The sequence below is a fragment of the Eublepharis macularius genome, chromosome 15, assembly GCF_028583425.1.
Source record: "Eublepharis macularius isolate TG4126 chromosome 15, MPM_Emac_v1.0, whole genome shotgun sequence".
Lineage (NCBI taxonomy): Eukaryota > Metazoa > Chordata > Lepidosauria > Squamata > Eublepharidae > Eublepharis > Eublepharis macularius.
The window spans coordinates 26,989,823-27,002,025 of NC_072804.1; the positions used below are offsets into that span (position 1 = coordinate 26,989,823).

General features: G+C 43.9%; 1 protein-coding gene across 1 annotated transcript in view; it reads right to left on the reverse strand.

Moving 5' to 3' along the window:
- The window catches only part of YTHDF2 (YTH N6-methyladenosine RNA binding protein F2), a 30,770-nt gene extending 23,636 nt beyond the window's left edge, over positions 1–7,134 (reverse strand). The window contains exons 1-3 of the mRNA XM_054999818.1: positions 6,937–7,134; positions 6,597–6,621; positions 4,253–4,332 (exon numbers count right to left, since the gene is read on the reverse strand). Of these exons, the coding sequence (XP_054855793.1) occupies positions 4,253–4,332; positions 6,597–6,621; positions 6,937–6,963 (132 nt within the window). The 5' untranslated portion in view covers positions 6,964–7,134. The remainder of the gene's footprint in view (positions 1–4,252; positions 4,333–6,596; positions 6,622–6,936) is intronic.
- Between the last annotated feature and the right edge of the window lie 5,069 nt (positions 7,135–12,203).

Sequence of the window (12,203 nt, forward strand, 5' to 3'; positions counted from 1 at the left end):
ACTGTTAGCTTCACTCACACTCCATCATATCAACTAAGACACAGTAACTAACACAAGCACTAAAGGAATTACTTTTTCCATGCCTTTTACTGTTAAACCTCCAGTAAACTCAACTTGAGCTGTTTAGTTAAGTACACACTTAAAGTGTCCCTTGTGGCTCAAAAACATGCTTAAGAACCTGCAAGAAGCATGGCTACTAACAATTTGCATTTCTCTAGAACTCAGTGTAACATCAGTTAATGCCACATACTCAGTTTCCCCATCACCTCTCCAATTAAGTGGAAACTTCCCCTTTAAGAGTCTAAGCACAATGTTATCAAATGTCTCATAACTTCACATTACCAAGGAAAAGAGACAGAAGAACTGTAAGTAGAGATTGTGGTGACAGTCACTGGATTCTTGCAACTTTTTATTTGTATCTTAAGAGGAATTATTTTAGGGGCCCAAGTAAAGTAGTGCCTAGTAGGTTCACCAGAATGATTCAACCACAGGTCCATATTAAACGCTGTGGACTGATCCCAGGAGATAAAAAGGTTGGGACAGGAAGAATCTCACTTGCTATGAGAGTGGCTTACTTAGACTAAGAGCAGTTCAGGTAAGCAAGGGACCAGTTTCTCAAAGGAAAAGTTTTGCTGCCTTGTTGTGTGAACTTTACAAATCTGGATCGCTGAACTCACACATTGTCTGTGGCCTTACATTGAACACTCTTTGCCAAATGTGTTACCTTTATATGGTTTCCTTTCTGAATGTGCATTTGAAATACACTTCAAGAATGCCACACCTCCACAAAGGACCAATTGCTTCAACAGTGTGAACAGACCTCTCCAGCCCGCCAGAGCTCTGTATTTCAGTGTCATCAGGGGCATTAACTGAGCACATTACTGCACAGCCACAACATGAAATCTTCAGCAGTAACTGAAATGAATCAGAAGGGGGCTTCCATCACCACCTACAGGGACTAATGCAATGATGTAAAGTTCTCTCAGAACAAGGAGCAAGTTGTTGTTAGTCTTCCAGGTACTACTGGACTCACTCTCTGCAGATTCACTGGGACAGTAACTAACACCAAAGCAGAAAAGAGATGCAAACAATACAGCTATTTACAACTTTTTTCTACATTATGGACATCTAATTGCAGCCAAGAAACCAGGGGATTTGTGAACAGGATGGGAATAACCTGAGGAAAAATGCTTACACAACATAATAACAACTCAATTTGACCTCAATTTGATATACATTTGCAATGGTTCATCGGGTATCTCAGTTACTGTTAAAATAAACTACCAAACACTTCCGTATGCCCCCTCTACTGTTTTGTCCACAGGCAACACCCTAAGGTATCTTCTCCCACTGCTTCACTTGCACAAGTATCTAAGGCTTAAGAAACTGAAGGATGGACTAGTGACAAGGGAACACTCAATGCCAACTTTGTGTGGGGTTACTTTTGAACTTCCTTTTACCAGGGCCAAGACCTTCCTACCAACCTAGTGAGCATGGGCAATCTACATTCAAAGCTTGACACATCTCAAGCCTACCCAGACTTTTCAGTTACTTAGTATCAATGCAGAATAAGAGATTGAAATTGATATTAGCACAGAGGGGTATGTCTGTGATGAGCCTATTTATAAACAGGACCTGTGCATATTGATGACAGGCAGCTAAAAAAACTGGGTCATCACCCATTTTTCAGCTTTACCCTTAAGGAGAGATTAGAGACAGAGTGGTCAATATAAACAGAATAAATGTTCCAGAGCCTTGTCCACAACGGCAGTGTGCACAACCCAAACTATTCAATATACTACTTCTGGGGGAAAGGCTGCCAAACAGGATGTTCTGTCACTTCAGACATACCCCGATGCTTACTGGGTTTTCTGCTGTCTAGTAAAGAAACTGCTATTGGGGCCTTGATCAATTATCTTTGCCTTGAAACAGGTAAGGAATTGCTGCCTACAGGATACTTCAGTAGTCTCTGAAAGAACAAATCATATAATATCCATTATCACATCTGATCTGAGAGATTATTAATGGTGTTCACACCAACCCTCTGCCTCCTACTCCTCCCCTTTGGTTCTGACTCACAAGAGCTCATGCCAGAATAAATGTTAGTCTTTAAGGTGCCACTGGACCTGTTTTATTTAACTCAAGTGGTTTTACTCTTCCTCCAGCACAGAACATCCTGATGAAATGTTACGAACTGCCACTCTTTTGCCCATGTCTTTCACAGAGGGATCCCACAGAACTCTGCCCTTTCTCACCTCTTTGCATGCCATGTATGTACGTACAGGAATGGAGGCACCTGAGCAAAAGAATGAGATGCTGTGCATGAACAGCACACTCTTTTCATTAAACCCGGGGCCCTCAATAACTTTAACTTGATACCCACATTAAATGGGGATTCCAACAAGCAAACAAAATGAGGCAGAAATGAGCAATAGCCCTTTGAATGCAGGAAAACTGAAACATCCTATATGTATAAAGTTTGGTCTCTGCTGAGTTTCTCTGGTTTACAAATACATGCTGTATCTAAATCTACTGATATAGTTGGAGATTCAGTGCTCAAGGTAGGCATGGGTACTTCTCACTACTGATCACCTAAAAGGCTTCTGTAACCCCTTTCTTTCCAATTCAACTTTGCCAGCAACTGTTTATATCATGGTAACTGAAGCTCGGTTAATGCAATCCAGTTTACCTATCCTTCACAACTTATCAGAAGTTGCTGAATTTTCTGACTTTCAGCACATTTCAGGGTCTGCACGTCCTTCTTTCAGACACAATTTCAAGGCGCTGGTGAAAGGCCAGAAACCTCAAACAGCCTGAGCCTCAAAGGTTACCTTTACCTCAAAGCCTGATCAACCACAATCACACCATAGTGCAAAGTCCACATAAGGAAGGCATGCAGCAGTGCATCCAAGAGTACTGGTGCAGGGTAATGGAATTATCTCCCTGCAGATACCAGAACCCTAAACATCTTCCAGAACTGAGGAGAGATACCTGTTATTGCTATCTTTTAGTCATTAAACAAACTGACTTTCATATTTAGGGAAAAGGATTAGCTACTGCTCCAAAATCAGAAGGCAACATCTAATCAGATAATTGTGGATATGAGAAGGGGTGCTTTAACAACTCTACAGATCATATCAGTAATTCAAGACCCCAAAAGTTACATGGCTACAGGTAGCTATTCAAAATGTAGTCTACTAAGTAGCCTACCCGCATGAGAGGCCAAAAATAGAAAATCCTGTTAAATTGGGTCTCATTAAAACTAGAAGGTGCCAAGGTTTACCAAACGGTTAGGACAGGATTACTGGATGCCTTTTGTGCACCTTTATTTGGAAGTGAACCCCCCTGAAATCAATAAGATAGCCATCTTTATTGTATAGCAAAAAGCTGTCTTACAGGACAGCAATGGTACTCCCTTCTGAGTAGACCATAAAGGCTGGGCTAACTTTGCTTATCTGCAATTCCAAGCATGCTTAATCAAATATAGATCCCTCTGAGGATTAACACTGCAACAAGAGTACTTAGAACTGTAGTCTTGGCCCTACTGAAGTGTTGTGACAAAATACTGTACAGTTCAAGATGGTAGTTTGACTTCAGTCTTCATAATAATTGCACCACAATGAGATACAGAAGCTTACTGCAGCTTGTCTGGGGCTCAGGGTTTTCTTTTTTTTTTTTAGGATTCTCTCCTAAATGTTGAGATATTTTAATCTGGTGCTAGGAAGAAAATCAGCACTTTAAAATATTAAGCAAGACATTAGGGAGATTTCACCTAATGCCCTCATTAATTACACTCAGAAGACAAGCTTAAATCCACCCTGATCTCACAAGCTTTAATAAAGAAATAAAATGAATAAATGTATGTCTTTGCCTCACTACACTGCTTTCCTACTTATGTATGCCATTGTCTGTATTATTTAGCACATTTAAAATACCTTGACTAATACTTATGTTTTGTTTCCAGATTTCAGTAATCCTAGTTCTATTACATTACTTATTAGCTGTCTCATCCTATCGATTGCATTGACTCACACCATGCAATCATTTTGAGTCTCAATGAGAAAGGCAAACTATAAATACTACAGGTGTACAACCACATAGAATCAGCAGGCTTGACAGTGTCATCAGTGGGCTAGCTGAATTTGAAATGTGAATCTAAAGAAGCATGCCGAAGGGTAGACAACAGCAGAAAAGGAACCAACTGATGATAGCACACCCCGCCCACTAAATAGACACATTTTGTTTCACTCACCGGTCTAGCCTGAGGACTCAAGTAAGGTTCGATATCATCATCGTTTAATCCATCTTTCTGGTGCACAGATCCATTTTGCACTAAAAGCAAAATTTATAACAAAGATTACTCAATCTCGAATTTCAAGTGAGATACCTAGAGGCTCAATGTTGCCTCCCTCCAAAATACAGAGATTTCCCCTCAATCCCAGATCTTTGGGGCAGGCTTTTGTCCCCTGGGGCAAGAGTGGTCCAAGCATATGCTTTTTTTTTTTTAACACATATTCATGTCACAGTACTAAACCCTGGTACTTAAGAGGCAGGTTGGGAGATGGAAGGGAAAGCAGCTAAGGATCAAATTAAGGACTACAAATATTTATTCTGTCTGTACTAAAACCACTGGAACCCTCTTTACAAACTCTGCATTGTGTGAACTTTTCAGCCACGTTAAGTGGAAGGCAACTGATCACTTGCACAAGAGTTTCCTGCACAGCAGATTCCTTTGGTTTGCCAACAGAGGCTTTACAGTACAAACTTGTGCAGGTACTTCAGCCTAAAGCCACTTAAGTCAACCCCCTTACACTGGAGTAACTCTGTACAGGATTGTACTGTCAATGAGCAATACAACCTGCAGTCATTTCCCCTCTTCTGATACCTCTGCTGCACAAGCATTTCATGGTGAGCAGAGAAATAGTTTCACCAGGCTTTTACTCTTTTACTGGAACTCCCACTAACCCCCTCCACCTTTCTTCTGCCTTAAAAAAAACGTTTCCTGAAAATCTTTGTCAGTTTGGAATCTTACTCTTCTTACCACTTTAAATATTCATCTATATCTCTACCTGCAAGTTGACGAGACTCAATGGGTCCATTTTCTATCCTCTAACTTGATCAACACAGACCAACTACATCATAAAACACAACTCCAGTTACTTTTTAAAAATTTAATTTGGGATTTAAACTTAAGCAGCACAGAAGCTCACTGCATGACCCTGTACTAAATATCAAAGGGAAAGAGACTGCAATACTCTCTCATTCTAACTTTCAGCTACTGGCTCAGTTCGTGTTTTTTTTTAACCTTGACCCACCTCCTGCAATTAGTCCCAATTAATACTCATGCACCTGACTATCAGATCAAAGGGTCCCATTAGCACACCACACTTTTTTCCACTAGGAGGATAACTTAACTACTGTTATTCCATCAACTAATTTGGCAGATTAGGATTTACCATCACACACACACACACACACACACACACACATGATTTTTAGAACTTATAAGTGCAAACTACCAACTGGGCAGATAGCTTATAGGAAAACACACCTCTTCCTCCCACTACCACATGTTTTATTTTAGAGGAAATAGTAACATATGTGAGGAGAAAGAATACACTAAAGAAAGTAACATCCAGCAACAAGAATGCTACGCATTCACTCCCATTCAGTTATTGGATAACTGTGGGAAGGGATGTGTGTTAAAATATGAAATCGTAAGAACAGCCTGCTGGATCAAACCAGTGGCCCCTCTAGTACAGCATCTTGTCTCACAAAACGGCCAACTAGTTGCCGTGGAGGTACAAATAAACAAACAGGGCCCTTGCCCCTGCCACTGCTTCCTAGGTATTGGTATTCAGAGGTATTCTGCCTCCATATTACTTTACTTTTGGCACAGTGGTTAAGTGGCTGGAGTGCAAATCAGCACTCTGCTCTGTTGAATCCCACTACTGCCATGAGCTTAGCAGGTGGCCTTGGGTAAGCCGCTCGTCTCAGACCCTGCTCCCCAGCTGTACTGTGGAGATAATAACACTGACTTTGTTCAGTGCTCTGAGTGGAGCAATAATCTGTCGAGAAGAACAGTATATAAGTACAGTTATTAATACTACTGCTACTACTACTTGGTAAAGTAAAACGAGAGTCCAATAGCACCTTAAAGACTCAATGAAGTTCCTATCAGCATAAACTTCCACGACTCGAAAAAGCTTGTATTGGAATAATTTTTTCTTTTGGCCTTTAAAAGGTGCTGCTAGACTCCAGCTTTATTTACAGGGAGCAGATGTGGGAGCAAAAGCATGCTCTCAGCTATGCCCAGAGGAAAAATACACGGGGCGGGGGAAAGTGTTGAAAGCATCTATTCAGCCACACACCCGCTGACTGTAACATAAGAATGACTCAACACGCATACAAAGGGGAATCACGTGTTGCACGGACTGCACATGCTTCCCACTGGGACGCGTGCACAGGGCCAGCTCTCGGGAGAAAAGGAACGAGGGCCCCGTTGCAGGCGCCCCATTCCTCCCCTTGGCTGTTTTCCGCCTCCCTCCCTCCCCGTTTCCTCCCTCTCCCCCTGCCCGCCCCCTCGTGCCACTCACCTTTGGTGCCTTGGCCCTTGGGTCTCTGAGGCGGCGGCGGCGGCGAGACCGAGAAAGAAAGAGACAAGGGAGGGGGGAATTGAGTCATGAGGAGGAAAGGGGGGGAGCCCAACCACAGAAGGCAAGGGGGGAAGAAGCCGCGGCGGCGGCGCCCTGCCGAGGCCTCTCCTCCTCTCCCCACGCCACGCCACCCGGCCTGAGGGAGACCTTGGGCGGGAGACGGAGCCAGGCCGAGCTCCGAGCCGCCCCAGCGGGCCGTTCCCCCTCGCACAGGCGGGCCGGGCCTAGGCCTGGCTCAAGCCGGGGCCTTTCCCAGCGCCCGCCCTCGCCCGCGCCTCACCTGCTCCAGGAGGCTGCTGGCCGACATGGCTCCGCTCGGCGACAGAGTTCCGGCGAGGGGGCAGGGCGGGGGCGAACGCGCGCGGGACCCGGACGGAGAGACAACGGCGGCTTTGTCCGGGGGAGGGAGGGAGGCGGGCGGGCACACGGCGCTCGCTCGCTCGCTCGCTCGGCTTCCTGGCGGACTCGGACTGACTGGCTCGCTCGCCCCGCCCGCCGTTGCTGCTCCTCTCCGCCGTGGCCGCTCTAGTCCTCCCGGTCCCCACTCTATGGTGCCTTCGGCCAGCGCGCTCGATCTCAAGCCTCCAAAGCGGGCGGGAGGGGAAGAGAGAACGCGTGCGCGTAGCTCCCCTTCCCTGGGCAGGCGCGAAGGGAAAGGTTTGGGGAAGAGGAAGGGTGTCGAGAGCGCCCCCTTCCGGAGAAATTAAACCAAGAGTCCTTTGGCGCCACATTTGGAGGCGGTAGACAAAAGCAAGAGTCCAGTAGTACCTGGAAGACTAACAACATTTGTGGTAGGGGATGAGCTTTCGTGAGTCACAACTCACCTCTTCAGATACTGTATCTGAAGAAGTGAGCTGTGACTCACGAAAGTTCATCCCCTACTACAAAGTCTTTTAGGTGCTACTGGACTTTTGCTGTTTTCTACTGCTACCCATGTTGATCTATCTCATTTGGAGGCGGGGAGATTATAGCAAAAAACAGGAGTCTAGTGGCAGTTGGAAGACAATTGTTGCAGCAGAGGCACAAAATGTACACCCAGGGCAGAAACACTGCAACATTATACACATTTCTGCTAGGAACATGCCCTTCGATTCGCCTAATGAAGTGAGCTGTAATGAAAGCTTGCCACTGGAATAAATGTTGGGGTGCCACTGGGCTCTTTTCAGCAGCACTTTGGAGACTGGCAATGCAATCCTAAAAAAAGTTACTCCAATCTAAGCCCATTGAATTCAATGGGCTTGGACTGGAGTCACTCTTTTTTATGATTGCGCTCTGTAAGAGAATTTACAAGAGAATTTGTTTCAGTGACTTTTTATTTTGTTGCTAGAAATAACCTTTCCAGAAAGGAGTTGAACACACCCTGAGGGGTTGCTGTGTTACAATGAAATAAAACAGGCGTCCGGTGGCACTTTAAAGACTACGAAACTTATTCCAGCATGAACTTTTGTATTTCAGAACTAATTTCATCAGCTGTTTTAATATGTGGTTTAAACATCTGTCCTGAGGAAGCGTCCCAGAAACCTCAAAAGTTTGCAAGTTGTTCTGAGTCATTTTTGTTGGTCCTGAGAACAGGTGTTATGTAGCTTTTGTGCTTGGATTTTTCTTTGGACCTCTGCGGCTGCTACCCATCTTTCCCCAGTTGTGTTAAAGAGAAGTCATATGCAGTGTCACTCCACCTAAGCCTACTGAACTCAGTGGAGAAATTCTGCATAGCATATGGGTCTCTGCGTAGCCTCTTTTTTTAAAAAAATACATTCTGTCAAAGCAGAAGGGCACATGAGCTGCTACATGCATACCTCAGAAGTAAACCCCATTGAGTCCACTGGAATTTACAAGATATGAACAATCTCATTTATTTTACATGGTCAGGTGGCTGATGTCATAATCCTAAAAATACTTACACCCAGGAGTTTTTTTCTGGAAAAGAGGTGGCGGAACTCTCAAGAGGGAAATGAGGAAGAAACACACGGGATTCTTTGAAATAATATTATTTTCAAGCACTATTGCCAAGTATTTTCAAGAGGTGCCAGAACTCCGTTCCCCCGCGTTCCCCCTGAAAAAAAGCCCTGCTTACACCCTTCTAAACCCATTAACTTCAATGCATTTAGAAGAGTGTAATTCTGTTTAAGATTGCAGTTATAATTTTGCACACACGTCTTACATATAATATACAACCACCCCAATAATAAGGACTTTGCTGCCAAATCTTAAGCAAGTAAGTGTGATATAGTGATCATGTCTTTCTAGGATTGCCAACTCCAGCTTGGGAAATTCCTGGACATTTGAAGATGGTCCCTTGGGAGGGCAGAGTTAGGGGAAGAAAGGGAGCTCAGTGAGATGTGATGCTGTGGAAGCAATCCTCCGAAGCTGCCATTTTCTCCCGCTGAACTGGGCTCTACAGTCTGAAGAAGAGTGGTAATCCCAAAAGAACTCTAGATCCTAACTGGAGGTTAGGATGGGTTTAGACCAGAATTGAGTTTAGGAGATTCGGGTTCAGATCTCCACCTTGCCAGAAAGCTTGCTTGGTGACCTTGGGCCAGTCTGTCCCTCTTTCTGCCTTACCTACCTCACAAAATTATTGAGAGAATAAAATAAATGAAGAGAGAAGGATGTGTACGGCCTTGAGCTGTTGGTGGGCTGAAGATGTACCTGCTGAATAATAATAGTGTACAATATAACAAGGCAATACCCGGTACAGAAGAAAGACTACACAATGAAAAATCACCCGGGTATTTAGAAAAATATTCAGTTGTTATTATTTAACGAAAGGACAATCACTATGTGAACAATTCATACAAAGTGCAAACAGTGCATTCATATACTCTGTCTCTAAGAATGTCCTTATCTCATAGTCCAAACCATGCAGGGAACTCCATGCCCCGCTCCGATCCTCTTAGGATCCTCTTGATGTGAGTACTGATACACGTGTTGCTCTTTGGGTGGTGAGACATATGTTTATGAGTACAGGTGGCCCACCAGCCCCTGAGGAAGTCATGAGGACGAAATCTGCCGCTTAGCCGGTTGCAGTTAGGGCTGCTTTTTGGTTGGACGCTACAAATAACATCTGGGAAGACACCTGTATGGAAAGAAAAGAGAAGAAAAGACATCAAATATATTAAGGATCATAAGTGATTCATACTTACCATCTCTTCTACCCACAGAGTACTTGCCTTGTTCCCAAGAGGATCGGAGCGGGGCATGGAGTTCCCTGCATGGTTTGGACTATGAGATAAGGACATTCTTAGAGATAATTAGAGTATATGAATGCACTGTTTGCACTTTGTATGAATTGTTCACATAGTGATTGTCCTTTTGTTAAATAATAACAACTGAATATTTTTCTAAATACCCGGGTGATTTTTCATCGTGTAGTCTTTCGAATAATAATAGTGGGCTAGTCACAGCTCTCTGGAGCTCTCTCAGCCCCACCCACCTCACAGGGTGTTTTGTTGTGGGGATAATAGTGACATAGTTTGTAAAGCGCCATGAGTGGGTGTTAAGTCATCCTGAAGGGCGGTATATAAATCGAATGCTGTTGTTGTTATTATAAAGCATCATCATCATTGTGTTCAGTGGAGCTTGTGGCTGAGCTAGTATGCCTCTTGGATTGCAGGCTTACAGTCTGCTTAGTTTTAAGTAAAACCATTAACAACATACACACACCCTGAGGGAAACCAGGGTGGAAAATTCACTTTAAAAAAAGGCATTACCGTTTTCTGTATTTTAAATTGTTTTAAGCCACCTTGAATATTTTTTAATTAAAGAGCAGCATGTAAATAAAATAAATATAAATGCAGTATTCCCTGACTGGAGTCTAGACTCGGGTTGCCAGCTCCATGTTGGGAAATTCCTGGAGATTTGGGGAGTGGAACCTGGAGAGGGCAAAGTTTGGGGAGGGGGGGACCTCAGTAGAGTATGATGCTGTACAGTCCACACTCCAAAGCAACCATTTTCTCCAGTGGAACTGTTCTCTATGGCCTGGAGATCAGTTGTACTTCTAGGAGATCTCCAGCCACCCCCTGGAGACTGGCAACTCTCCCCAGATCTTGTGCTTTCCCATGAATGATTCAGCAGTTGATTAACAAACACATCCATTCCCAAAGACAGTATTTTTCCTGGGTTCCTCAGTACCACTAAATTGCATTGTTTCCACGTTACCCTGAAACACAAGGCTACCCAGTTCATCTTGCATAAGCTCCTATGCCTTCACTGTAACCAAGGCTGATTCCGCACACGTTGGATAATGCACTTTCAATGCACTTTATCAATCGTTTGAGGTGGAATTTTTGTTCCGCACATGAAAAAATCCGTTCCATATGAGCTATAAAGAGGATTGGAAGTGCATTATCCAACGTGTGTGGAATCAGCTGTCTCTTAACAGTGTCATCATAGATTTTGTGATCCCACTCACCCCCCCACACACACACCCTAAAATTGCCAAAAATAATATTGTATAAAACATATCTTTGCAATTAATTTATCCAAAAGTCCCCTGGCTTCTTCCTTCCAATTGAAAAAATTGCTCTTGACCTCAACCCTTCTTTACTTTTTTTTTTTGCAGCACTTTGAATCTGTTATGGCCTCCTGGTATCCTGGTAAGTTAAGTCTCCTGGTAAGAAGCCAAGAAAGCAGCAGCCCATGTCAGGGTGCTCAAGCCATCTGTGCCTGAAAGGCTCACTAAGGCAACAGAGAAGCCAGCTGAGGCTGCTGAAAGGCCCTGAGGGGAAGGCAGCAAGGGACATACCCAGACCAGAGGTTCATTCCATCATCTCCTAAGAAGACATATAGCAGTAGCCCAGGGGTGAAACTGTAGAGCCAAGCTACAAGTGACGCCTGACACAGGTTGGACACTTGTCAGCTTCCCTCAAGTTTTGATGGGAAATGTAGGCGTCCTGGTCTTGCAGCTTGGCTCTCCATTTAATTGAAGTTTACAGAACCCCTCCCCCCCCAGCGGAGGGGAAGGGGGGCCCCCGGTGACAGCCCAATGCCTGCACTCCCCTCCCGACCGCATGTTCTCCCTCCCATAGACTGCTGCTCTAAAATGGAGAGCCAAGCTGCAAGACCAGAACGGCTACATTTCCCATCAAAACTTGAGGGAAGCTGACAAGTGTCCAACCTGTGTCAGGCGTCACTTGTAGCTTAGCTCTTAGAGGTGGTCCTACCTAGTTAAAATAGGTTGACTGGCCTACTTATTTAAAATAGATTGGCTGGCTTACCTTGGGGTCTCTTAGAAAATCTTTTATACATGTTTGGTTCTCAGAATTTGAATTTTTACTTGTAGGCCAAAAATGTAGAAATATTTAGATAATTTCACTTTTTTAAATTTTAATCAAAAGGAGGATGTACATGCATACATTGCTAAATAGACGACTGAACTATATACCCTGCACATATTCTTGCTTGAGTTTACAACTGCCTGGAGAAAAGAGGTCCTATCCCTTTAACAGAGGCTTAAGGGGAGGTTACTTACCAGGTGATGTTATTTACCTCCATACCAGGAAAAGTTTCAGCTTACTATTTCTACATATGAAGCCTCTATTAAAGGGA